The sequence below is a fragment of the Astatotilapia calliptera genome, chromosome 10 (genome assembly GCF_900246225.1).
Source record: "Astatotilapia calliptera chromosome 10, fAstCal1.2, whole genome shotgun sequence".
Lineage (NCBI taxonomy): Eukaryota > Metazoa > Chordata > Actinopteri > Cichliformes > Cichlidae > Astatotilapia > Astatotilapia calliptera.
In genome coordinates this window covers 27,347,176-27,375,139 of record NC_039311.1, presented here as the reverse complement: position 1 = coordinate 27,375,139, position 27,964 = coordinate 27,347,176, and the positions used below count along the sequence as shown (strand labels likewise).

The 27,964-nt window shown below is 40.2% G+C and overlaps 2 protein-coding genes across 6 annotated transcripts; one reads left to right on the top strand and one right to left on the bottom strand.

The window, feature by feature from the left end:
• Positions 1-189: 189 nt before the first annotated feature.
• LOC113030645 (aquaporin-11-like) lies at positions 190-11,285 on the bottom strand. Of its 2 annotated transcripts, none has more exons than XM_026182279.1 (3): positions 2,907-3,947; positions 2,325-2,441; positions 190-2,056 (listed from the first exon to the last, which is right to left on the bottom strand). In XM_026182279.1, the coding sequence occupies exons 1-3, from the start codon at positions 3,493-3,495 to the stop codon at positions 1,950-1,952; spliced, it is 813 nt and encodes a 270-aa protein (XP_026038064.1). In that variant the 5' UTR covers positions 3,496-3,947; the 3' UTR covers positions 190-1,949. The 2 variants fall into 2 exon arrangements, 1 of the variants encoding a protein (XP_026038064.1); XR_003273617.1 differs by lacking the exons at positions 190-2,056; positions 2,907-3,947 and adding exons at positions 10,962-11,147; positions 11,230-11,285 and having other exon boundaries at positions 2,382-2,441.
• A 51-nt stretch (positions 11,286-11,336) lies between these two features.
• Positions 11,337-26,840, top strand: gdpd4b (glycerophosphodiester phosphodiesterase domain containing 4b). 4 transcript variants are annotated; one of them, XM_026182278.1, is made up of 16 exons: positions 11,337-11,398; positions 14,102-14,294; positions 15,920-16,023; positions 16,203-16,296; positions 18,132-18,191; positions 19,418-19,516; positions 19,626-19,719; positions 20,183-20,328; positions 20,748-20,830; positions 22,365-22,515; positions 23,154-23,378; positions 23,515-23,672; positions 23,796-23,943; positions 24,910-24,992; positions 25,108-25,187; positions 26,677-26,840. In XM_026182278.1, exons 2-16 carry the CDS (start codon positions 14,139-14,141, stop codon positions 26,766-26,768), a joined length of 1,773 nt encoding a protein of 590 aa, XP_026038063.1. In that variant the 5' UTR covers positions 11,337-11,398; positions 14,102-14,138; the 3' UTR covers positions 26,769-26,840. The 4 variants fall into 4 exon arrangements, with proteins under 4 accessions (XP_026038063.1, XP_026038061.1, XP_026038060.1 ...); XM_026182276.1 differs by having other exon boundaries at positions 11,338-11,398; positions 14,108-14,294; XM_026182275.1 differs by lacking the exon at positions 11,337-11,398 and adding an exon at positions 12,957-13,090 and having other exon boundaries at positions 14,108-14,294.
• Positions 26,841-27,964: the final 1,124 nt, after the last annotated feature.

Sequence of the window (27,964 nt, the reverse complement as noted above, 5' to 3'; positions counted from 1 at the left end):
AAATGACACATTTACTGTATGTATGATATATAAACTACACTACACACATTCTAGGCAGATTTTGTTTGGCTAGTCTTTGTATTTATCCTCAAATTGGATCTAAATGACTACAATTCCTCATCCGAGGACCCACGAATGTCTGCATGGAAACTTCCCTGCCACCTTCCAATAAAAACACAGCATTTAACATTTTTCAGACATATTTTTAATCAAAATACTGCATTTAAATTACAACATTATAGAAAACCACTATACATTTTGTTCACAGACAAATGTTTTTAACCACATTCTTATTTAAAATAATTATCCCAGTTTTACAATCAGAAACTGGCACTGTAGAAGTTTTTTAAGATCAATTGTCTTTACGCACAGAAACTTCAGATTCAGTGTTGTGCCCCAAAAATAAAACACCAAAGTCCCACCAGCACCACATACAGTATAATTCTAGCACCTGAACCTTTAAATACAGTAAACTACCAGACAGACGCGTTAACGAGCCAAACGTGAGATTAAACCAATAAGAGATCAAAGGTTTAGTCACCCAAAACCAACCATCACCATTAGCATGTCCTACAACTGAGGTCCAGTTTTCTTTAACATGCTACATGAAGTAGAAAAGCAAGACATCTGAAGGTTTAAGGCTTTGAAAACATGGTTAATAAAACCAAACATCTGCAGTCCTTTTCTCCAACAACACCCAGTTTGGCAATAAGAGTGAATTAAACACTTTTATAATGTTGTTTTATGGCATTTGGAGATTGTACGTGGCTGCATGTGTCTTAAATTCTTTCTGCTGCTCTCTTATTAACGAGAGATTGCCACAGCTGATCCATACACAGAATAACCTTCCAGGCACAACCTCAAATGGATTGGAGTCTTCTTCTGGTCTCGAACCGGGGATCTTTCTTCACACCTCTGAAAACATGTCCTGATATCAGTGATATCAAGCTTAAGAAAAGCTTGGAATGTGGCTCCCGCAATCCAGAACAGACCCAGGCTATTGTACTCCTAATGGCGTGCCAAACCAAAATAAATGGAAGGGTCGTGCAAGCCGGATCCATCCGCTGTGGTGACGCTCATGGGAAATAAGGGAGCAGCATAAATAATTAAAGTCATGAATCTACCAGACTTCATAGAGAAAAAGATACATTTTAGTAGGTGCACCATCACACCTACTTGTTTGCATATTAACCACTTAGCTGCTTGTGCTCTGTCCGTATTTTTAAAATCTGTGCGCTTCTGTTGTTCTTCAGCTTCGTCACATGTGCGATGACATAAGCACAAATATACATTCAGCTTAATAGTGCATACATTCATCGTTGTTGTGCTTATGACAATTTTCACGTTATTTTTTGGCAATACTTTAAATATTTGTGCTTAAATCTTAAGACTAAGATTCATGAAAATAACTATTGATAAAAATGGCACTAACCGTGCATATCCAGCGCTGTTTTCCTGTTAAATGTAGGGCAACTAGAAAATTTATGCTTTTTGGTAGCTGCAGTGGTATTATAGCTAACATTTAATTGCACATGAAGAAAGAAGAATTAAGATTTTAGGTCAACCTTAAGCCACAGAATGCATATGTTATTTTTAACATTTAAAATAGTGTTTTAACAGCAGGTTTGAGCCTCTGTATGAAGCACATTTGTCATCTTTTAGTGAGAAACTGAAGCCACTTTTGTGTTCTGATTAGCTGCCAGCTTTCTAACAGTGTATTTGACATCTTAGCTGACATTTGCTGTTCAGTGACAGTAAAAGTGCGTTTTACCCTGACAGTACCCACACATTACAGTGTGTATTGTTTTTTTATGTGTTCACAGACATTTTGAAGGTGAGGCAACCCTGCAGTGCAGCATTAATAACAAAAGAAAAACAAAAGCTGGCTGTGCTGCTGTTATCCGTTAAGACATGAGGAATAAAACAGGCACGGCTTTTCCCCCTCGCACCTACTGGGTCTTCTTTTTCTGGATGACAGGAACGTCCAGCCCAACGGTACTCCCACCAAACAGGAAAGGGATGATCTTCTCAAACAGCAGGATGCAGCTCACCACGCCTGCACACACACGTTAGACACAGGAAGTTATTTTGGTAACAACAAGCAGACATATGTCAGGTATGAGTCGTGCATTTAAATGACAGGCCAAGCTTCTTTAGAGGACAGTCATCCTAATCGAACCATGGAGTAGCTTGTAGAGCAGGTCGGTCCTGAGCGCTTAGTCAGTTATCTTATTTGCCGAGAGTTAGAAAAGACAACAAATACCACACTCACATCTAAAAGTGGACATGAGATCATAAAGAGTGGACTCCAGTCTGCTGCTTACCTAAAACTGGTCCCAGCCAGTACACAAAACAGTACTCCAGGTAGGTGTGGCCGCTGCAGGGGAACTGAACTGAGAAGGCCAATACTGGGTTGAAAACGGCTCCGGAAATCTCTCCACCTGCACAAAACAAAAGATGGAAGAATAATTAATTTACTTTATGGGCATGGAACCATCTACACTTTTAACCCACATGCTGAGGAGGGTAAATATGCATGCTTGCTGCATTTAATAATTGCACTTTTGCAAGAACAAAGGCTGACAGGATGGTTTAAATTCTGGATTTAGTAGGATTGTGATCAGTATTTTAGTTGTGCCGTTTAGATCTTGATTTCTTGTGGGTCTATGTTGTGGTTCCCAGGACAGTACAATGTTTCTGACAGAAACCATGGCAGGGTGATTGCCAGTATTCATGTGCAGGATTGTTCTTAACATTAAAAAAAAAAAAAAGAAAAAAAAAGAAAAAAAAAGTTTTCCGGGTCTGTGCGGTGTACGGGGCACAAACTGTGACCCTTTCTATTTAAAGGGGGTTTCATTTACTTGTTTAGACTTGTGAAGAGTAGGAAGTGCCCCTCATTAACACACCTGCATAAACTGCTGCCGTTACAACAGCAGCGATGAAGTGCACCTGGAGTCTTTCGTCCAGTTTGTGGACGTGCATGCAGGCAGCCTGGAAAACGAAGGCGCAGGCCAGCTCCACCACCGCGGCCTCCAGCAGCGTCCCGCCTAGGGGATCGAAGCACCTGAAGTCAGTGCTCTGGTGCTGCAGGTGAATGTCGGAGAGACCCTGCGACCACACGGAGGCGACATAAGACTGCGAGGCGACGGCAGCTGCGAATTGGAGCATAATGAGGACGCCGGCCGCTCTTAAGCTGCGGGTCCCGCGGCACACACTCTCTAGAGCCGCGGTGGGGTTACAGGTCGCGTCCTGGAAAGTTACCAAGTGGACAAGAGTCACCGTGTAGGTGAGAGCCAGGCCGTAACTGAGCTCCAGGTGGGCCGAGTCTCCCAGCAGTTTGAGTTCATGCGTGCAGCAGCAGAGCTGGAATGTGGACGCCGCCTCCAGCAGGTAAATCCGGTAATCTCTCGGGAACACACGCGCTGCGGAGCGGATCAGCTCGCTGAGGAGCACCGAAACCCCCAGCACCGCTACGGAAACCCACAGGTAGGTCATCTCCCGGCTCTTCACTGCCCCATACGGTCTGACCTCAATGCATAAGCCGCTCCTCGTGACGGGGTCAACTTTCCGGACTTATCTGTCAGAGTAAAGTCTACTTGATCCACGCTGCTGCGTCAAGGCGCACGGATTGAGACCGCCTTCAAAATAAAAGTGGGGATTTGAATGCCTGATAATTAAAAGTATTTAGAGTCAAAATACTTAAGTGCCAGCGAGACACCGCTTTGTTCCACATGTTCAGTCAGAATATAAGCATGAAAAAAAACTCCATAGAGGTGTAATATGTTTTCGTGGTAAAAAGAAATAGATAAATCCACAGTGACTTTAAAGGCCAACTACTAAAAGTGGGCAATAAATGGGGAGCTGCAGTGATTGGCGGGATTACTCACAGCAAGCATCCTTATCAAACCGGTTACAAGAGTCAGCCTGAGGGCACTTTCTCTTTCAGTTTGTAATTCGATGTTTTACAATACGCAGTTCTAATTTACTGTATTATTCTTTAAAAAAAAAAAAAAAAAAAAAAAAAAAATCTAAACAAAGGAAAACCGGCACATACCTGTGACAGCATTAAAATCTGTATAATGTAATGTAAATGCAAAAAAAAAAAAAAAAAAAAAAAAGGGGTAAAAGCACAAAAACACAGAATATTAATTATAAACATTGTAAAACATGACTGATCTCTGTATCGAGTCTGTTTTCACCGAGTCTCTCTTTAGATATGATGCAGTCACCATTTCTCCCATTCAAAGCTCAAACGTGGGGACAGTCCTCTTCTTTTGCTGCTGTAACTTTCTATGCAGTTCATGTTCCTGCTGATCACACCACACATGCCTGTAAAGGCACATAGTTCCATGCTCTTTCTGTAAGAAATGCTTTTCCAATATGTGGCGAGGTTTTGTACAAAACCAGAAAAATGAGTCAAATTACCAGCAGCAGATTTAGTTTTAGTTAACTATACTCACACACTGCTCTGGCTTCCTTCAACAGCCCAAAGACACGAATGTTAGCTTAACTGGTGATTCTAAATTGGCCCTAGACGTGAATGTGAGTGGGAACGGTCTCTTTGTTGGCCTTTAGATGGACTTTTGCAAGTCAGAATTTTTGGATTAATAATGACATTAAATGTCCACCACTTTGGAGGGCCCCGAGTGCCAAAACGAATTAAATAAACGTATAATTACATATTTAATAAAATGCGTCAAATTACAATGGGAAATTGATTAAATATATAATTATGATTCAATTTAATTAAATATTTCCAGTTTTAATTGATACATTTAATTAACAATGTATTTGTTCATGTTGGCACTCATAGTCCTCTGTAACTACGAACTGGTCTGTTCCTTATAGCGCTTGGTTCCATTTCTGTCTACAAAGTGTTAAATAACAAAACAAAAAACAGGCATGATTTCCTCCACTAACAGGCAGGGTGGAATTACTTCAGCTGACACAGTTAAAGGTGGGGTGCACCCCAGACCTGCTGACTATTAATTTTCCTGTTTGGCCTCGAGTTATTTTTAGTGTCCCATAGGAACCCATGCTTTATTTTGAAAAGTCAAATCAGGAATGGGGAGGTAAATATTTTGAAGGGCTTAACATTTGACCTCGCTACCAGTGAGAAGTTCAGGCAGAGGCATCGGAAATCAGACAGTTCATTGAAAACCTGTTCTGACAGGTTTTAAACATCATGCAGGTGTGTGCACATGAACTGTAGCAGGAGAAAGGCATTGGAGCACCTTTCATACACCCTGTGCTAATATCCAGGGTGCAGTGGTGGTGATCCTCTACATGTAGAGGGGGGAGTTCCATGTTTTATGGATATGGTGTTACTGTGTAAGAGAGAAGTTTTCAACAGTCATGAAAACTGGTTTTCTGTTTGCACAGCATCCTTTGACCTATATTAACTGGCCACTTTAGTTGGTATACCACGCTAGTGCCTGACATAGACTCAGCAACGTTCTTTGAAACACACACAGATTCATCAGGTGAACATGCACGATGTTAATCTCCTGTTCCCCATCCAAACAGGTCAGTTCTGATCCTACCATCCAAAAGTCACAGCAGAAATGGAGGCCCATCAGATCAGGCAACATTTTTTGTCCAGTGTCGGTGAACTTGCCTTTGAGCTTTTCTTTTTGCTGGCGTGGTCTTCTGCCGCTGTAGCCCCTCTGCTTCAAGGTTCTACATGTTGTGCATTCAGACTGTTGTCTTTCTATTGGCTCAAAGTGGTCTGGCCATTGCCCAGAGAGCTGCCACTCACTGGATAAATGCCAAGCATATCAGCAGGTTCTGAAATACTCAGACCAGCCTGCCACGTGTAGTCACCTTTCTGCCCCATTCTGATGCTTAGATTGAATTTCAGTAGGTCCTCTTGACCATGTCTATGTAAGACTTGCATAGATGAAATTTAAGTAATAATTCTATCCAGCTGTGCTTATTTCTGCTTCAAGGAGTGAATGGGTTAAATGCAGAGAGGAATTTCCCCACGGGGATCAATAAATAAAGTATACATTATCAATATTTGCCCCCAGTGTTCCCAAAAACACTGGATAATTGCTCCAGGTGGCTGCAGTTACGCTAATGCAATATAAAAATGGAGTACACTGACATTGAGATGTAAGATTTGCATAATAAGTAATAATTCAGACAGACAGTAATAATATACCGTCTGTCTACATCCCTCTATCCTTTCTCCAGCTCACGTGGTGAGCTGTACTTCGGTTTTCTGTACTAGCTCCCTTTACAGGCCTCCTGTGTCCACAACCATAATGCTCAGCCATAATCATTGCCCATTATTCTAATTAGTAACTCACTAACCTCATTCTTCAGATACCAATTTTACCAATCCCTGTAATAAGGGCAAAATGATCACATTTCTACTTCCGGACCTAATAATTTCATTCCTGTGCCCTGTAAATCACAGCCTGACAGTTTAACAGTTATTGGCCTTCTTAACTGCAGATCTTTGTCCAATAAATCTTTTACTCTAAACTATTTCCTTATTTTTTTGTATTAAGCAGATTTGGCTGGGGATTGCTGCCCCCTTGTGGAACTTTGTCCACCCAACAATTTTTAAAGAATTAGTTTGGTCCATTGTTTATCAGCAGCCTCCTAAATCCCGCTCTGAATTCTCAAAGTTCTGAAATCTGCTTTCATCTGATCTTACATTTAATCTAATTCTTCTAATTGTGCAGCTCTTGATAATGTGGCCTCCTTAAAATCCAAATTTGCTCCAGTCGTTCTTTTACCTTGGATCAATGATCATATTTGTCATCATAGATGAGAGAGCAGAAAAGCTGAACCTAGATGGAAAAAACCTCCATGTGGGCTACCAGCACACAAAGTAGTTATTAACCTCGTTCAACTGACTTAAAAGATGCAAGAATATCCCGTTTCTCTAGCTTGATTAGCAATAATAGGCACAACCATCAGTTCCTGTTTAACACCATCGACAGGGTCTGGTGTTGATGATCATTTATGTAGGTTTATTCAACATGCCAAGTATTTGTCTTTCTGTGCAAGAAAAGCCTACACACAGTGTGATACAATTTTCTATATGCATTCAATAATGTGAGAAAATTAATATCAGAAGTTCCCTTCGGGTGCTGCAGTGTCTTTAGAGTCCAAAGGCATGCAAGTTGCCTGAAGTATACATTTTCTAATGGTGCATCAAAAATACATTTCAACCAGGGATGCGGAGTTATTATCTATCATCTGGGTGCATGCCAGATTACTTAAAAACAGCCACTGTCATCTGTTAACTTAAAAGAAAAAGCATTGACTACAGGCCCATTTCCAAACTTCTAATAATTTTTAAAATCCTCAAAAGCTGTGGCCCATCAGTTACTTGGAGTGGTTGAGGGCAAAAACACATTTTCATATATATTCCAGTCAAATCATTGATCATACCATTCACTCTGACAGACTGGAGTTGGATTGGTTTCTCTGACACTTCTTTAAAAAGACGTTTCATCATATTTATCAAATATTTCAGAAATCATATTAATAAATGGATAGCCTCATCAGTGACCCTCGGGGATGAATTTCTGGACACATTCTTTGTATGCATTTCTTACATTACTATGCAGACAATATGCAGTTATTCTTTTCTGTTAAGACACAGATTAGATTACTGACACTAGATTACTGCAGCTCATGTTAAACTGAACAAAGCACCAATTACCTGATTTCATCTGGTTCTGCTGGACTCCTGACTAGTAGCTGGAAATCTGTTTCCATTTTGCATATTAAATGTTATACGTGACTCCCTGCGATCCATAAGATCATTTTATTGTTTATACATGCAGATTGTTTTATACATGATTTTTTTTTTTTTAATTGTCTAATTATATTTTTTGTCCTTACCATTTTTCTAACTGGTTCTTAATGGTTTTGAAAATGCATTTTATTTTATTTTATATCAGAATCAACCTTTTGAATCAGAATCAGAATCAGAATCAGAATACTTTATTGATCCCTGGGGGAAATTATTTATTTTGGGGCTTAAGGTTAGGACTGATTTTTAATTGAGATGCTGTGGTATGATCCAAAAACCCGTAACTCATCCGATCAAGAGATCCAAACAATTGAACGTATTTTAGTTTGATGGGCAGCAACAATGAATGCCTGGAGGAAGTTTGCAGTGTTGGACATCAAATAGAATTTAATGACCAGTTTCCCTGCATTTGACATTTGCATCCTCACGTGTCGCTCCCTCACATGATGTCTGTAAAAGCTCAGGCCTGCAGTACAGAAGTGCTATTACCATGGTGGGATTAGTTGGGCCGCTGCTGCTTTGGTCTGGAATGTAAAATGAGCTATTCCATCCATTAATTACTGTTTGATTAGCATTTCAGCGATGGAAAGAAAATGAACTTTGACTTAAAAAAAAAAATCTGCTAAGTAACATCTCATCAACCTCCGCTTTACATTATATAAAGGCTGAACTCAAGCTGCTTTACACTCTTACATTTTCTTTATGTTAAATTGAACTAGACTATTTCTACCATTGTCCTTCACATGCTGCTGCTTGTGATCTGCCTGACTTGGCATTTCCTATTTGTGCAGAATTTGTTAATATTTACAAAGTCTGTCCGGCAGCTGCAGTGGGAGTCTGCCCACCCAGTGGGAATAAAAGTTCAAGCAAAACAAGATGAACTACTAGACATTTATTCTGTTTATGGTGTAAAAGCAGCTATTTATCTGCTTTAAGAGGTTCATGTAAACAAAGCTCTATCTGCGGGTGTACAGGGTGGGCCATTTATATGGATACACCGTAATAACATGGGAATGGTTGGTGATATTAAAGTCCTGTTTGTGGCACATGAGTATATGTGAGGGGGCAAACTCCTCAAGATGGGTGGTGACCATGGTGACCATTTAGAAGTCGGCCATCTTGGATACAACTTTTGTTTTTTTTCCCAATAGGAAGAGGGCCATGTGACACATCAAACTTATTGGTAATGTCACAAGAAAAACAATGGTGTGCTTGGTTTCAACGTAACTTTATTCTTTCATGAGTTATTTACAAGTTTCTCTTTGTTCACAGCCATTGACATGTCGAAGAGGTTAACACGTGAGGAGCGGATCGAAATTGTGTTGATATCTGGTGAACGCAGTAACCGGGTCATTGCAGCAGATTTCAATGCAAGACACCCTACGAGACCACCCATCTCCCATACTACAGTTAGCAAACTGCTTGCTAAGTTCCGTGAAACTGGTTCAGTGTTGGATTTGCCAAATGTGGACGCAAGAAAACTGTCACTAATGAAGAAAAACATCAGTGGCTGTCCTAGCTTCATTCAGCAAGAGCCCACAGTGTAGCACTCGCCGCATGTCACTGGAGAGTGGCATTAGTCGAACATCCCTTTGGCGGATATTAGCTACTCACAAATGGCACCCTTACAAACTCCAGCTACTGCAGCATCTCAACGAGGATGACCCAGATCGGCGCACAGAATTTGCAGAACGGGCAAAACAAAAATTGGAACAGGACCCTCAGTTCACGCAGAAGATTTTGTTCAGTGATGAGGCAAACTTTTATGTGAATGGTGACGTTAACAAACAAAAACACCACTATTGGTCTGACACTAACCCACACTGGATGGATCCCTCCAAGACTGTTGGACCAACAAAAGTGATGGTTTGGTGTGGTATATGGGGTACGACAATAGTGGGTCCATTCTTCATCAATGGAAACTTCAAGGCCACTGGATATTTGAAATTGCTACATGATGATGTGTTTCCCTCTTTATGCACTGAAGCTGGCACGTTCCCTGAGTTTTTCCAGCAAGATGGTGCACCACCACATTATGGGTGCCAGGTCCGAGCATTCCTAGATGAACAGTTTCCTGGAAAGTGGATTGGTGGTCGTGGGCCAGTTGAATGGCCCCCAAGCTCCCCCGATCTGACCCCCTTAGACTTTTATCTTTGGCACCTGAAACTACAGATACTGGATGCCTGTGCTGGCATTTCTCCTGCGGTGTTGCTATCAGTGTGTGAAGAGTGGGAGAAGAGGGTTGCATTGACAATCCAACACAATGGGCAGCACATTGAACACATTTTATAAGTGGTCAGAAGCTTGTAAATAACTCATGAAAGAATAAAGTTACGTTGAAACCAAGCACACCATTGTTTTTCTTGTGACATTACCAATAAGTTTGATGTGTCACATGGCCCTCTTCCTATTGAAAAAACAAAAGTTGTATCCAAGATGGCCGACTTCTAAATGGCCACCATGGTCACCACCCATCTTGAGGAGTTTGCCCCCTCACATATACTAATGTGCCACAAACAGGACTTTAATATCACCAACCATTCCCATGTTATTACGGTGTATCCATATAAATGGCCCACCCTGTAGATGTTAGTGAAGGAATCACTTTGTTTGGGCTTTAACTTCACTTGATATTCAGAAAGCAGAGTTCCTGTCTGGACCGGAGAGATGACACATTAGCCATTCAGGGGGCGGAAGAGCATGAGATGGAAAGCATGACCAGACTCGGGGGTGCACTGCAATCCGATGAAAACTCTGTACAGACTGTTAACTGTGTCATTAGGAAAAAATGAATCCGGATGATTTTTTTCCCCTTTTCTGCTCTCGTATTCAGAATGCATTCACCCCTTAGTTGTGCTGCTGAAGGACTCTCCTCTTGTCACTCCCCTAGTGTTTTTATGCCATCTATTTGTCATTAAATTTTTCTCTTCTCTCTCTCGTGAGGTCTGTGCTCTTTTCCTCTTCTTTACCTTCACCTCCAGATGGAGCAGATCCTGACCCTCACTGAACTTGCTGCTCAAAGATCATCTATTGTTCACTTAATAAAACTAAAGCACCTTAAAGCAACTGCTATGAACGTATGCAAAATCAATATAATTGAATTTCTACAGGTTTGCAAACAGATGACCAGCTATACAGATATTCCAAGACTGTTCATTGATATTGGAAAGGAAAAAAACATGCTCACCTAAATTTTTCTTCTGTTTGTTAATATTTTGTCGTTTATTGTAAGGAGGAGGTGGTTCAGAGGAAGCGGGAGCTTGTTACCATCATGGGCTCATCTGATCAGAATGAGAATGAAGTCATCAATCACTTACAGGTTTCTCATTTAACTGAATAATCAGTATTGAAGGACACACATGGACTGCTAACTCTGAAAAGAAACAAAATTTGATGTAAGCCATTCATTAAATTAGAATAATACGTGAACTGAGGAGACCCAAACAAAAACTCACCTCAGCTGACACCCATGTGGGAAAGGAGGAGTGAAAGTGAGCTGTAGGTGAGTGCAGTCCTTATATAATGTGTGACAGGTGAGTGCAATTAAGGGCAAGCACCAGACCCAATCAAGTGTGAGGAAAAGAAACAAGGTGAATTTGGTGAAGTGAGTGAGTGCGCTGAAAGGTGAGTCTTTACAACATTTATCATGGTTTCCTCATTTTTTTTTCATATAATGTAAAACAAGCTGATTATTTGTACAGTTTTATGTATAAAATACTTAAACAATAAATAGTGGGTTTGTCTTTCTTGAGACCCCCATCTCTGACATGAAACTGGATGAATCACCTAAATTATAGTGGATAGTAGATGTTTTCATACCAGTAACATTGCTAGCCGGAGTAGCCTGGGATGGACTCGGATTGATCTTTCAGTGACCTATGAAATTAAAGATTTATACATGTGTCTCTTAGGCAGTATCATTAGAAGTCACAGCATACATTTTCACTTCTATGCAGAGTGACACTAAAAAACTATTTCATGCATTTATGACTTCTAGGCTGGACTACTGTAATTTGTTATTATCAGGATGCCCTAAAAACTCCCTGAAAAGCTTTCAGTTGGTCCAAAATGCTGCAGCAAGAGCACTGACAGGGACTAGAAAGAGAGAGCATATTTCTCCTATATCGGCTTCTCTTCATTGGTTTCCAGTTAAATCCAAAATAGAATTGAAAATCCTGATCCTCACATACAAGTTCTTGAATCATCAGGTGCCGTCTTATCTTAATGACCTTGTAGTACTGTATCACCCCATTAGGACACTTCGCTCTCAGACTGCTGGTTTGCTTGTGGGTCCTAGAACAGACACATCTCTACTTTTAAGGCTAGGCTTAAAACTTTACTTTTTGACAAAGCTTATAGTTGGGGGTGCATCAGGTGACCCCAAATCCTCACTTATGCTGCAATGGGCTTAGACTGCTAGGGACTTCCCATGATGCACTGGGTGTTTCTCCTGTCACCCGTTTTCACTCACTATGTGTTTATACACCTCTCTGCATTTTATTATGAGTTATTATGAAACTATGGCTCTCTTCCACAGCATGTCTTTGTCCTGTGTTCCTCCCCTCAACCCCAACCAGTCTCACCTGATTCTGCTGGAGGTTTCTTCCCACTTTCGCCTAAGTGCTTTGGTCACAGCGGGTTGTCTGATTGATGGGGTTTCCTGTTTTCTCTGTGTTACTGTTGGGTCCTCACAATATTAAGCGCCTTGAGGCGACTGTTGTTGTGATTTGACGCAAAATAGAATTGAGTTCCTTTACAATAACTGCCCAAATAAATGTTTAGAAATAGTTCATTCATTTATTTCTTTATCTATTCGCTTATGGGACCCGTGTATTTTAAAGCCCGCCTGCAAACCAAGCTTTCCTTGGGATGACGACGACGATGATGATGGTCGCAGTGTCTTTCCACGACTGCGGCAACAGGTGGCGGTGGATGACACAGAGGTGCAGGACATCAACAGCAGTAAAGCAGAGGAACAGTTACAATCTTCTCATTTCCGTGTTAATTTCAAAATAAAGCCGCTCTGTTGCCTCATACTTGCAAATATTTACTAAATATTCTCGATACATATAAAATCTCGCTATGGAGTGTAAATAAAAGCTAAATGGCGAAAAAATAATGCACAAGATTGTATAAAACCGGTAAAATCCTACTGCAGACGTGTGTGCCTGTATTTTTGAAGGCAGGGCCTTTCCCCTGGTTCCCGTGTTAGTAATTCCCGCTGACTTGACCCGTTTTCCGAGGCCACCTCCTCCGGACGACTGCACACTGCGGCTTCTTCTCTGCCGTTTACCCGGAGGGAGAACCGGCCTGGAGGTAGGAGATCTGTCCTTACGACATAACAAAAAACAGGCTGAAGTGGAAGCTGCACAGTGTTTTTGTAACGATCCGCTGCTCGCTTGAGCTCTGAACAGGTCCTCAGGTGCCGTTCTTTGTTTTATGGAGCGTTCATCACCAGAGTGCGTTAAATAAATGTACAATTTTAATATTTTCATGCTGGTTTGCGAACGCGCTTAGTGTGTTTTACTCATTTAGCACTTTTTATGATGAAATAGTCTAAATCTTTAATTCGGCCACGATACAACACACGAAGGAAAGTGTTAAGTGAATCAAAAAAGTGAGATTTGAGTCTGATTAAAAGTTTGCAAGATTTAGCACCATAATCCCAGGTTGGTTGTCTTTAGTTTCGTGATGACTGGTGGATATTTTGTCATGTCATGTTTTATGATTTCCAGGAAGTGGACCCATGACAATCTGCCATGAAATGCCAGTGATGCTGAAATCAGGAAACAATTGTTTCTTTTTTTAAATACTTGAATCAGTTTCATCTGTCTTCACTTTATTTCAGTCAATACACAAGCGCACTATAAGTAAATCTGTCTTAAAGGGGGGAAACACAACTAGTGAGACTTTCTTTGTTCTCCTGTAGTGATAATGACCCATTTGAGTATCATATGTGAAGAAGCCTGCCAGTGATGGACAAAACCGACCAGTGAGCTGTGTAACTTTAGCTTTCTGGGAGCTGAGCCCAGAGGAGTTAGACGGTTTCTCAGTGTTATCCTATTAAAAAAAAAAAAACAAAAAAAACCCCACAAAACAAAAAGACAGTAAATAATAGCTCAGGTTTAGCTTGCACACATTGTATGCCACAATATACCCTAAAAGTGATGCTTTAGTAGCTATTGGACAATTTCAATGCAAACTTAAGACCCTTTTAGCCTCTGTTTTATACCTGTTTTACTTGATTTGCCTCTTTTCTGATGTTTTAGCTTGGATTTGAATTTGTCTGGTTGTCTTAGTCGATTTTTCTTATTTCTGTGTGCGTTGGAGCAGGATGGAGGCTGTGGCAGTGTGTGTATGAGCCATGGCGTCTACATTGTCGCAGTGGTTTCGTAGCCTTCGTGTGAAGTTGCTGCAACGTTATGAGCACCAGCCTTTCGTGTCATGTTTGGCTGGTTTGTACGGCTGCCAGTGGAAACACTACAAGAGGAGTCAGCCTGAGGGCTGCTGCTGCAACAAGGTCAGGAAGCAGCAACACAAGAGCCACTTCTGCTCCAGCCAAAGTCATCTGTTTATTATCATTGGAATTAATGAATCATACTGTGGTTAAGTTTACAGGAGTTTCAGTGTTTTGGGTTTTTTTTATTTTAAGTTCTAGTGTTCCTACCAAATTTAAAGTCCAGGGAAACTGAATGTTTTGGAATTTATTTTTTAAAGATTGAATATAAGAAATCAGCACAGAACTCTAGGCCCTATACGTAAGTCGTCTCTGTGGCCCCCTTTCCTTTCTTGAGTCATTCAGTGCTCTGAAAAAGCATGTACCTCCTTCCTGTTCTCTTATTTTTTGTTTTGCATGTTTGCACCCTTACATGTTTCAGATCATCAAATTTTAATATTAGACAAAGATAACCGGAGTAAATAGAAAATTCAGGTTTAGGGAAAAAAGCTCTCTTAATCCACAAAGGCTCAAATATATACATACACTCACATATTTGAATAAGTGGTCCTGAAGGTTCAACAGTGTCCTTTAAGCCCTATTAACTTCTAATTGGTGATCATGATTGACTACAGTTGGTAGTTGTGAGCATAAAAAGGATTTGTTTGACAGCACTCAATGGATTGATGAATACTCAAAATAATAGGGAGCTGCAAGAAAATATGAGATCTGGAAGAAGGGACTGTGCAGTGGTTGGAATAGTGAACCTCCAAATTCTTCACTTTCACTTCAAATCAACAACCAACAGGACATTGATCCCAAACGCACAACAAAACTATTTTTGGAAGGGATAAAGCCGGATGGAACAGCCTTCCCAGAGACCCGACCTCAACCCTTTTGAAATTTTGTGGACTATGTCTAAAAGCCAGGTCTGTGCAACAAATTCAAATGAACTCAAAAGAGTTGTCAAATATTTACCCAAAATTGTGCCAGAAACTTGTTGATGGATATCAAAAGGATCTAGTCGAGGTACAACTTGCTAATGGACATTTAACCAAATATTAGTAGGAGTCTATGTGTATGTTTGAGCTGGTATATATACTTTTGACTCTGTGGGTTAGAGGAACACACTCAAAAATTGAAACCTGTGCACCCAATTCTTTTTCTAAAGCCATCTAAAGTTGAGACGCTGTGTTTGGAAAGAGAGGAGTAAAAGCACTCAAAATATGCTGAAAAAAAATGCTGAATAATTAAATTTAGAGACACATGTGGTCAGCAACATGAATTTTATCGTCAAACCAAACAGCAAACAGGAAAAAAAACACTAATAAATCGTTGTGGGAGAATATAAGTCAGCTACAGTTGGAGGAAGATGAAACAAATCAATAGAAGGAAATGAGGTAAGGGTGATGTTGATTCTTTGTTTTGTTTTCTGCAGTTATTGATTTCAGTATTTGCATTTCTACAACTGTAAAAGTCACCAAATGAGAAATAATTTTCAGACATTACAGTTAAACAACTTCATTTCGCTTTTTTATTGTGCTGATGCTGAACAGAGCTGTCGGTTGGAGCTCCTCTGTCTCTGTAAAACTCAGAGGAAGTCTTAAAATGCCACGGAAACAGAGCAGTAAACAGTGCGGGGGGCTGGATTTAACTCGGGGAATAACAAAAACAAATTTCTCTCATTGTTTTGTCTCCTCTGTCATCAGTTGGAGGGTGCTAGCTTTGCTGTGCTTGTGGCGGCTTTCTGCTTGACGCTGCTGTTCCTCTACTTCTGGGGACAAGCCAAGAATGACTACAATGACTTTGACTGGTGGGTGGAGCGACTCCTGCACTTATAGTACTGTCGTAGGTAAACATAGAGCTGTTCACATTAATCTGCTGCAGGAATCATTGGTGCTAAATTTACGTTCATATGTCTTTGTTGACTGAACATGTAACAAACGTTTTTCTGCCTTCATGTCTGTTGTGCTTCCTCTCATTTGGCTGAAGGTTTAACTTCGGGAACCTGGGCTTCTGGTTCCCGTGGTCTGTGGTGCTGCTGGCTGTTGCTGTGGTCTTCTTCACCTACGTCACAGTGCTTGTGGTGAGACACAAACGCTGCATTGGCTTTTCTTCTCTCATCTCGATTTCTTCTACTTGTCTTTTTAGCTGACTGGATAATTTATCCAAGTGGTGTCAACTTTTTACTGTTGCTTTTTTTGTCTTATTTTGTAGTGTTTTTGGAAAGTTTTTTTTAGAAAAAAGTCTTATTTATTTTTTTTAACCACAGATTGTTCATTTAAGTTCTCTTTTATATTTTATTGATACAACAGCATTAAAATAGGAACCTCAATCACTTTTAGTAATTTCCTTTCAAACACAAATTTGAAGCAACTGATCGATTGTTTAAAACCCGAAAAATGAAAGCAAACACTTAAATATTGTATATATTTAATCCACCATCACTGAAATGATCTTGTAACTTGTAACTGCAATTGTTCGCGCCAGCAGCCGCCCAGATTTGAAACATTCACATTCTGTTCACTTCCTCATCCTCAGGCCCTGCACCGACTATACAGGGAGAGAGAATAATTAGCACTCTGGGTGTACCACTCACCCCAGCTGATGCCATGCCCTTAACCATCCTACCCTATCTCTCTCCCACAAATCATACCCTCCCCCCACCATAAGTGGATTCATGGGAAATCGATTGATCTGCAGCCCCGCAGCAGTTTTATGCTGGTGTTTTCACTCATTCCTGGGCTACTTTGACATTTTGACACCTTTGCTTTGCTGCAGAGTTATGCAAGAGATCAATTTATTATTGCTCTCATAAATATGCAGGAAAAGCTGGGAGGCTGTTAGTCATTAAGAGTGGAAACATGGGAACCAGTAAGCCTGCCAGTAAGCCCTGTTCGTAGTACAAAAATACACCTATCAACATTTCTGCACGCTTCTCAGGTCACTAATCGCTCCTGTTTGGGATTTGCATATTTTCCCAGTACTTTGAATTCTCCAGGTAGACCAGCTTCCTCCTGCAGTCCAAAGGCACGCTCATGAAATCAGTCATAAATCGGCCACAGGCCAGTGAAACTGTGGTTATCAGTCTTTCCGTGAGGTAGTCTAGTTATGTCATGCAACTTGCCTTTCTTTTTTCTTACCCAACAATCAGTCCCTGGTTTTGCCGGAGTCCTCCTCCTGTTAGCAGGGAGCTCCTCCCCACTGTAACCATAAAGGCGTCTTTATCATACAACATAAAGCTGCTCGAGACAGCTGCTGTGAAGTGGTAGATTAGAAAGTAAATGGTTCCAACATATAACTCCAAACTGATGTAACACTTTCTTCATCTGCAGATGAAATACATGTTAGTTTCAAAATTTAAGTGGGTGTTTGTAAATTTAAAAGAAACAAGATTCACTGTTTGTGTGTTTACTAAATCGACGAGCTCATGAGAACCTGGCCAGATCATAAGTGTGAAAGCAGTTTTACAAAGGCAATGAGAGGTCAGGTTTTTATATAAACTCTGCTCTGGCTGCTTTAAACTTTGCCAAGCGCCGCCCTTATGCATTCATGTGACGTTCCTGTGTGCAAGAGGAGTTTTATGTGCTCATCTTTTAACCCATAACCATGCCCACTATGTTATGTTGTTATCTTATGTCCTTTCCTGTTTCGTGTGCTACAGGAACGTTACAGTTAATGATAAAAATAGTGCAGAACCAGAACACAAAGAGCACAAAACAGGCTTGTCTGAGCACAAAAGTCAGTTTTATTATGGGAATTTTAAAGCCAGTACAGAAATGCAAGCCCTTTGGTGAATGCATTTATTAACTATATCTCACATAGACTTTGAACTATTCCTCAGACTAGCTCAGGCTTTGCCCAGAAAGTCTCATCATCTCTTCCCAAGTTTATTTTGTCTGTACTTTTCTGTCTCTGCAGCTGCTGGCTGTGTGCTTGCTGTCAGAGGGCCAGAAGCTTTATTTACACTGGAGCCACAAGGTAACTCAGTGATGTGTCTCATAGTTTTTATGGAATGTCGGGTCAATGCAGTGTCACTGGAACTGGTCAGCAGCTTTTTCATAGATTTTTGTTTGCAGACTTCAAATACAATTCTGAGCTCAGACATGAATTTCTGCACAGTAATTATGGTGGATAATTACTGTCAGTCTTAAAGGGACTTTTCTTTATTTTCTCTGTTAATTTTACTAAAGTGGTCATAGGCAATAGTTCTTCAGGCTTTCTGAAGGTCTTTCAAAATTCTTCTTTGAACGCTGGCTGACCTGACATTTTCACAGGGATTTCATTTATTTTTTGTTAAGCCACTTAACATGGACCTATGAATCATTCAAGCACAGTAAAATCACCTAACATATGGGGATGATCTAGTATCTACACATAAAAGAACCGATTTTAAATGATATCTTTTAACACTTTGTTACTAGCAGCCTGTGGCAAAAGCATATTATTTGTGTCCCCATTACTTTACCTGGATCTATGAAAAATTCCAAAGATAAAATAGTTTCCGTGTCTGAAAGTCTTTTCCTTAAGAAGTAGGAAAAAGAGAGAGAGAAATCTGGACCTTCGGTTGATTCATCGACTGCTCATTGAAGTCTATCAGAAAAAGTCTCAGTGGAAAGATGGCCGTAACGAAGCCGTTCTTAAGGAAGGTTAAAAAGGCTGAGATATGCCACATTACACAAGAGCTGGACTGAAAATTAGTGGCAACAGGTCTGATGGAGATACATTTTTGCTTCAAATCGTCAGTAAGTACAGAGGAGGTCAGGATAGAGAGACAACAGCGAGTGTCTTCAGCTATATTTAAAACACAGTGGATGCTCGGTCATGGTTTAGGCTGCATTTGACCATAGTGGTGTTTGGGACCTTTTCAAAACCAGTGGAAAACACCATCAGATTCTAATCCACCATGAAAAACCATCTGAAAAAACACACTGCTAGTGCAGTAAAAACATACTGGGATAGAAAAACACACAGTGGAAAACTATACTATCCATGTTTGTTGTTCTCCTTATATTCACCCAGACATTATCCTTAAAATTGACCTGCTAATTCTTTTCTCTGAGCTTATTAGGATGTTTTATTCACTGGATGCTAAAGAAAAAAATCACCAGAATGAATCAATTCTAGTCAGTGTCGCCAAATGAAGATGTTTTCTATCCATATGAAACATTTTTCATGTTTCTACACGTTGACACTGTTTTTTGCAGATCGGGATCCTGGTGAGCCTGACGGTCTCCGTCATCGCCATGGCCGTCTTGTCCAACCTGTGGAGTAAAGAATGGAGGACGCTGCTGCTGTCCTTCCAGGTGACGCTCTTCTTCTCCTCCTTAACGTAACTTTTTCTGTGTGTCTATGATTTCCACTTCTCGTGTTAGATTTAACTAGATTTTTTTTTTCCCTCTTGTTCATGACCAGGTAACAGCACCTTTCTTACATGTGGGCGGAGTCTTACTGATGACATCACTGGCTTGGCCTGTTGCTTTGCATTTCTTTCGCATGAAAAGCACGGGTGAGTCTCAGACATGCTTTTAAAATATTTGGTTTTATTCTGATATATGAAAAGATGATAAACATAAAAACTCATATTTAAAGTAAATTGAAAAATAAGTTTTCAAGAAACACAAGAAAAGCACAATATGGGCAAAATACACTCAGCAGACACTTTCTTAGGTACAACTGATCAACTAACCAATTACATTAGAGCAACTCAGTGCATTTAGGCATGTAAAGGTGCTTAAGTGACTTTGAGTATTTCAGGAACTGATGGTCTTACTGGGATTTTCCAACTCATCCAAACGACCTCACAACACTTTCTTCTCACCTATACATCCACGAACTGTGAAGCAGGTTAGAAAAATACTGAGGGGAAAAACACACACACACACAGATTCCTTCATTTATTAGTTAGGAGCAGTTGTTTTTAATTTCTTTCTCTTCGTGTTTATGCTTTATATTGTGTGTTTGTGTTTTAGTACGGCGAGGCCTGATCATGGCCGTGTACCTGACCGTCCTGTTGTCCCTCTACTTGATTCCCCTCGGGTTGTATTCTCCTTGTATCAAAGAGAAGGGAACCCTGGGCCCTGCACCGGCTCTCATTGGCCACAGAGGAGCCCCTATGGTGAGCAAAAACACAGTACACAGTCCTGTACACTAAAGTGAGAGAGCAGCAGTATTTCAATTGTCCTAGTGTCACATGTGACAAAGTAAAACAGAGAATTTTTCTTTCTTTGTAACAGAAATAAGCAGATTTTGATTTTCTTTTCTTAAACAAACAGTTACTGTTCATGAGAGGAAAGGATTTTTTACATGCTGTTGTAAAACCTTTTGGTCTGTAAAAGAGTTTTAAGCCTGAATGTGACACAACATAAATGAGTGTAATGTGAAATATGTTCTTGGGCACCGCTCAGGCCCTGAACTGACACAAAAACAAAGGGAAGCTCACATCCTTCGTGTGTTTTGTTCAGAGCTGAGAGAAAGTCCCCCGCATGCACTGACTGCTACTGCAAGTTGCTGTTCTCTGTTGATCTCATTCTGCAGCTCGCTCCAGAAAACACCCTGATGTCCTTTGAGAAGGCGGTGGAGGCTGGGTGTGACAGTCTGGAGACGGATGTCACCATCAGGTCAGCGAGGAGCTCTCTGCGAAAGCATGTGTGTTCAATTATGGTACAATGGCCCTGAGAGCCCAGTGCAATGCAGCCTAAACAGTATTTAGAAAACATGCTGCAAAGTGACAAAGCAATCACATGTCAGCAGCTTACTTTTTCACATAATCACTGCACAGTCTCAGTTATTGTAAAACACTTTCAAAACTCTGAGCAGAGCACCCTGGGCTTTATTATGCAAACGGCGTCTTATTGACTTTGTTCTGTGTGATTTTTCTTCTGTATTTATTGCTCATTTAGTAACTGTTATGTAAAGTGTATATTTTGAATAACTTGTTCAGCACTTCGGTCAGCTGGGGTTATTTAAAATGTCCTATAGAAACAAACGTGGCTTTAAAACCGCAACCAAATACGCAGATGCTGCAGAATCAACAGTGGGCGTGGCCAACGACTGTCTCGATTGATCATGTGACCAAACATTTGTGGATGTCTTGCCATCTTGTTTCACTTCCTGTTAATTGCGGTGTTTTTTCTGCTGATGACTGATCTGATTTCAGATTAACGTTACAAAATGTGAACTTCTAATTGCAACAGCTGCAACAATGAACCACAGTCTTCTTTATCTAATAGTATAACATTTCTGATTCCTGCAGCGTTGGCTCTATTACTTTTGGTTCTTTTTGTGGCGGACACTTTTCTACCACATGGTATTTAATTATGTGTAAAATACAGTCAGATCCAGTGACATTTTTTGTAGTTTTGCTTCTCTAAACCAGCTCAGATTTAAAACCATTCAAGACTGTTTAATGCTTAGATCCATTTTGAAACGCAGTCCTCCATTTTTGCAATTGGACAGTTGACTGATACGCAGTATCATGGGTGAGAGCTGTTCTCGTCCTTTTAGGGAGATAAAAGATCTGAAGTAGATTCCAAATCTGGTATATTTTCATTGGTACATTCAATATGAGATCCAAAGAGATACTGCCAACGGTTGCTCCTGACTGAGCCTGGTTCTGCCGGAGGTTTCTTCCTGTTAAAAGGGAGCTTTTCCTTCCCACCGTCGCCAAAGTGCTTGCTCGTAGGGGGTCATCTGATTGTTGGGGTTTTCTATGTATTATTGGTCTTTACCTTACAATATAAAGAACCTTTAGGCAACTTTTTTAATTGATTTGGACGTCACTCATTAATAAACTACTGTTATGAGTGTTATCCCTTACATTTACAAAAAATATTGTTTATTAAAGTCGAGTATAAAGAATAAGAATCAAAGTATCCAATAAATCTAATGATAATCGACTTTTTGAGGAATTCATTGGCATTTTAAATTCCCCAAGTTTGTGTAATCGTGAATGTAAAGTATTGATAAAAGAATTTGAGCATTTGAGCCAGTAGCTCTCTACATACATGCTCACTGAAGACCAAGCACTTAGCCAGGTCTCAGTGAACCCTATTAAACTTTAAATACAATAACTTTTCAGGCAAGCTGACTTTTCTGTTTCTGAAAAGCTCCCTGCCCCATTTAGAGTCTCATACTGTTGTCCTGTCCTTGTAGTTTTGATGGAGTGCCTTTTCTGATGCATGACTACACTCTGCAGCGGACGACCAACATCCATGAAGTTTTCCCAAACCGGACCAATACTCCAGCTGCCAGGTTTACCTGGAACGAGCTGGAGAGCCTGAACGCTGGGGACTGGTTCCTGTCTGTGAGTCTGCCATTTAATGACCTTTCCCATGATAGTCATAGCTATTCTCTGATGTTTGAAAAATGTAACCAAAGAAAAAAAGCTCTAAAAAAGTAAGGAAGAATTATTGATTTTATTCACTGCATGTTTGAGGGGTCAGCTAATAACCTCTCTGATATTCTTTTACCTGCTGTTTGCCGTAGATGGGCTCAGAGCACAGCTGCTAATCTTTTCTATTCAAATAAGCCATTTGAAGTGTTTTGAGCATGTCTACCTGACACACTGGGGCAAACTCAGGGCATGTTGGAGAGATTGCATCACTTGGTTGGCCTGGAAATGCGTCCCAGAAGAGGGTTAGAGCGGGAGGAGGTAGCTGGGGAGAGAGAACCCTGGCCCAGACTAGAATAAGTGGCAGAAAATGGATGTACGGATGTAATGAAATGCTAAAAAAGAAAAAAAAGATTGTTTGTTTACTATATTCGAGGTTTAAGAGTGTTACTATAACTACAGGAGGGAGTTGAGCATGTTTGGACACAAATGAATTCCTCATGACAACAGCCAAAAATGGGGAAAAAAAAAATCAGCTGGCCAATGAAAAGCATATCACATGTCATATGAAATCACTGTATTGATTGGTTATTGATGGTCACCCCCTGCAGCACAACCCATTTGGCACGGCTGGCTCTCTGAACGCAGACGACCGACAGCGAGCTGGAAACCAGTCGGTCTGTAGCCTGCAGGCCTTCCTCCAGCTGGCAGCTCAGACGGGCAAACTCGTGATCTTCGACCTCTACCGGCCACCCAGAGATCACCCTTTCAGAGACACCTGGATCCAGCGCACGCTCGAGGTCATCCAGAACGAATCATCCATCCATTCCTCACAGGTGAGGCTTATTTATTTCTCTATCACCAGACTCCACTGTGAAATGTTGTAATTTAGCATTTTACCGTTTGAAAAGAGTAAAGAGTGCAGTTACTGTGAGTGAGTAGTAGGTAACACTGCTTGCGTGCCATATCTAGGTGCTTTGGCTGCCATCAAATCTCAGAGCTCTGGTCCAGGAACTCGATCCTGAGCTCCAGCAGACTTCAGGCAGTCGGCTCCCTCTAGAGGAGCTCCAGAGAAACCACATCGTCAAACTCAACCTGGACTACACTTCCATGTCTGCTGAGCTCATCAGGTAACACAAGTGTGTGTGTGTGTGTGTGTGTGTGTGTGTGTGTGTGTGTGTGTGTGTGTGTGTCTATACTGTCCTCCTCCTTAGTTTAGAAATATTCATGACTTTCTCCTCTCCTGTGTGTAGGGAGTACACTGCAGTAAACATCACCACAAACTTGTATGTGATCAGCCAGCCGTGGCTCTACTCTCTAGCCTGGTGTGCTGGAGTGCATTCAGTCACCACTAACGCCCCCCAGCTGCTCAGCACCATCAGTTCCCCTTTGTTTATCATGGTAAGTTCAAGCAATGCGCTTCATGTCTGACATCAACCTGTTCTCTCTCTTTCTTACTGCAGATGCTTTTATTTTGAAACACCTGACCTAGTGATGATACCATATAGTTAGGAGTGGGGAGTAAGGGTACCAATTTTGAGGTAGTTTGGATGAGGTGCGGTTGTAGTATCATGTAGTGGGGCTTTACCTTTTATGGTCCAAGCTGCTGAAGCAACCTACCAAATCACATCAGTCATCCAGTATAATCAGGGATTAAACCAAACTCATAGTAACTCCTATTTAACCTTCAGTAGTCCAGTTTCTGGTTTTAATTATTATTTTACCCTATTCCTGCTTGTTTAATCGATTGCAAGTTTTAGGTTCTAATAATTGTTCATGCATGCGTGTTTTAAAGTATCCTGCGGTTGAGTGTTTTATGTTTTTTATTTGTAAAAACACAACGTACACCGTGTATATCGTGAGCTTGTGCTACATAAATAAAGTTTTGCTTGCTTTTGTTGTTACATTTGTTTCTTATATCTGTTTTAATACATCATTTAGTCATCTAAAGCACTAAAACACATCTGTAGCATGCTAAATTATGTTATAATACACATTGTTACATATCATTGGGCAATTCTTTACCAGAGAGGTGTTGAAATCTTTTCAAGTGTGTTCTCGGCTTTGATTAACTCTTGATATTTCTTTTTATAGTACTACAGCCGGCAGGCCTCCTGGTCGATTAAGTGCTTGGTTACTTTAACTTGCAGCACCATCTTGTGGTAGAAATGAGTGCTACAAGCTTTATCAGGGAAGCTTTTAAACCATATTTAATCACAGGAATTTGCAGTAATTATCAAGATGATAAAAGGAATGATAAAATGAACTGTGGTTTTATCTGTTACCTTTTTATTATTGTTTCATGTGTGAAAGATATTAATATTCACCTGTTCACTTCCATACGGTCTCTTCTGATCTGCTTCTCAGAGTCCCGATGAGTACAAACTGATGTGGATTCTTACTGATCTGATGTCCTTTGTGCTGATCCTCCTTATCTTCTTTTTCCACAGGTGGAAAACACACACACACACGCACACACACCTACCTCGCATCCAATACATCCAACCTGTATTCTGATGTAATCGCGATGTTTCGCTCTCTATCAAGATGAAAATGTGTTTTCAGATGGAGAGAGAGAGAACTGGCCTTCTGCACGGGCAGCAGGATCAAGTTGGAAGGTGGCACTTACAGCAAATTTAAAAAGGGTAACTTACCATAAAATAAACGTCAGACTTAAAAAAAAAAAAAAAAACTAGAAGAAAACTGGAGTCTAGATATGTGATGCACACAGACATTTTCATCTCTAGGCTAAATTAAAATCACCCCATTGAGAGTAAACAATGATTTTTTTTTTCTGTACTTATATAAAGAATCTGGTGTTTAAAACCCCATAAATACATCAAATAAAGAATCAACTAAATGGAAATATAACCATCAGATTGGTTAAATTTCTCAATTAAAAAATGAATTTGTCATGAACTATGCACTTTGTATTTATACATGTAGAAAATGTAATATAGTATATATTGGGAAATTGCCATTATAAGGTTGTTTACAGACTTAAACTGATTTATTTTCTTACAGTATAGGTTTTCACAAAGGTTTAATTATGAGATGAGGAAGTAGACGTACACTGTAATCAGTGCAAAACAAACAGGTCTAACATCTTATTTGCAATGCAAATGCAATGATTATAAATCAACAATTGTTTTTCACAGTTGCAAAACATTTTTGGGGAGTCCTGTGTTAATACAATGTGATGGAATTAGTGTGATTTGTGATTATTTCTCATCTACCTCCTGTAGTTTAAGGAGCTGGTTTGATGTTTCACTCTGAGGACTGAATTAGAGGACTGAAAATGTTAACAAGAAAAAAGAAAAAAACACAACCAAGTGTGTGTGTATAATGTTTCCAGCTTGTGAAAAAAATGAGGATTTAAATTTTTTTCATGGGGGTGTTTGAACTTTTGGTCAGAAAAACCAAAACATCTAAGATGCCACCTTAAATTATAGAAAACTACTTTTACATTTTTAATTTATAGTTAATTTTATAGTTTAATACACCCTTTAATAACTCCATGACCTTTTCTATAGCATCTTTCATTCTATATGAAGTCAATCAGTACCTCCCATCTGAACCCCTCAGAATCAGCTGATTGGTTTGTTTTTTTTTATGACAACTTTAGTATATTTAATGAAGCCACACAAACTTTTACCTTCATACTAAGAAAGTATTCCAAGAACACAAGGCTAGGTTGGACTCATTTTTTCAAACAAACAAACTGCAGATAAATCAATTCCCACTGCCACAATATGTGTATCATATCCTGAGAACCTGCCTCTTTGAAGCTAAAAGAGGGCACCCAAAAACATGAGATATCATTGGAAAAACCAGCATGTCCTCTATAGAGCACATCATCAGGACTTATTAGGGTAGCTCAATTAAGTCAAAAGATATAGACCAAAAACAAATGTTCATTACAGCGGATATAAATGAATAGGACTCGTCTTATGAGGATATAAGTGCATAAAATTGCCATATGTAGCAACTTAACTTAAAAACTGAAAATTCATATATGCAAATGGGAGTTTCCAGAAGGATTTTTCTGGTCCAGGCTTTATGGGGCTAAAAACCCAACATTTTGACTTATGGACAGCTAATTTTTCTTTCTTCTGACTATATCTTCTCTCTCAGAGCTGAGTGATATCTGGTCGGTCTCCAGTGGGAACTCAGCAGCGGAAAGGATGCCCAGCCTGGCGGCTGTAACAGAGCACTATGTCTGCTGAGCCTTCGAAGCCCAATCACACACTGCCAACCTCGAAAAACTGTCTTAATGAATTAAAGTGTCTGAAACAATGCTTCACTCTTGATTTATCTGGTTTAGCGTTTTAAATAATTAAGTGTGCCTATGCGAAGGCACACTTATTACTATTGCTCGGATTTATTATTAAGTGTGCCTATGCGAAGGCACACTTATTACTATTGCTCGGATTTATTATTATTATTATTCTTTTTCCGCCTGAAATTTTGGACCGTAACTCATCCCACAGTTTTGACACAAGCTTCATATATGTTATATCATTTTGTGCGGCTGGATCAGGAATGAGTTGCTATGCCTTTTGGTGTTTATTACTTCTATAGTTTTTTAAATATGAATATTTTAATGCAAGTTTTTGCCCATTGGAATGAATGGGAACGAACGAAAGTGAAACTTAACTTACTTTGTGGTGTGTTTGCTCACTCACTTAATTTGTGGTGTGTTGGCTCACTCTAGTGGTATGTCCCCGTATTTGGATTACCATAATGACGACAATATCAACGGCGCGCACAGCGTCGGTGCTTTCAGGAACCATTGGAATTCTTAAGGTTGCACGAAGCATTGAATAGTTACGGTAACGGCAAGGGTGTATGCTTGGTGGAAAACTGCATATCCCACAATTCAAAGCACGCCTCTACCAGTCAAACAATGGCGGCTGCCACTTGGTTTAATATATTCCTCTTATTTGTGTTTCTAGGTCACAAAGTAAACTTTTAAGATATTTTCAGGTGAGAATGTGGGTGTGTAAACGTCAAATATCTGCTCGTTTTGTCAAAACATCCCATATTGGCAACAGATTTTTCACGATGTTGCGCCGCTTCACTCAAAAGCACCCAGGCTTGGCTTTCAGTGAGGCGTCTCTAACTCCTTTCATCCCCGATAGCTCCGCAAACAGTCTTTGTCTTAGCTGGACTTATTTTTCGTTTATATGGGCCGATGATGCTGGTCGATGAGGAAAAACTAACTGAGTTGTTTGGTGGTGGCTAACGCGGAGCTAGCTAGCCACCGGTATGTGTCTCTTTCCCCTCATATGTGGGGAAAGAAACATGCGAGGCGGCCGCCGATCGACCGGTTTTCAGGTGAGAATGTAGGTGTGTAAACGTCAAATATCTGCTCGTTTTATCAAGAAGTCCCATATTTTATCAAGAAGTCCCATATCTCTCA

What these genes read in the sequence shown, in the direction of transcription:
- LOC113030645 (XM_026182279.1), bottom strand. Translation starts at nt 3,495, where the DNA reads ATGACCTACCTGTGGGTTTCCGTAGCGGTGCTGGGGGTTTCGGTGCTC. An exon ending in AACGGCAGCAGTTTATGCAG is followed by an intron (nt 2,442 to 2,906) that starts GTGTGTTAATGA and finishes TGTTTTGTGCAG; the next exon opens with GTGGAGAGATTTCCGGAGCC. An exon ending in CTGGCTGGGACCAGTTTTAG is followed by an intron (nt 2,057 to 2,324) that starts GTAAGCAGCAGA and finishes GTGTGTGTGCAG; the next exon opens with GCGTGGTGAGCTGCATCCTG.
- gdpd4b (XM_026182278.1), top strand. Translation starts at nt 14,139, where the DNA reads ATGGCGTCTACATTGTCGCAGTGGTTTCGTAGCCTTCGTGTGAAGTTG. An exon ending in AGGGCTGCTGCTGCAACAAG is followed by an intron (nt 14,295 to 15,919) that starts GTCAGGAAGCAG and finishes CTCTGTCATCAG; the next exon opens with TTGGAGGGTGCTAGCTTTGC. An exon ending in TTACAGCAAATTTAAAAAGG is followed by an intron (nt 25,188 to 26,676) that starts GTAACTTACCAT and finishes CTTCTCTCTCAG; the next exon opens with AGCTGAGTGATATCTGGTCG.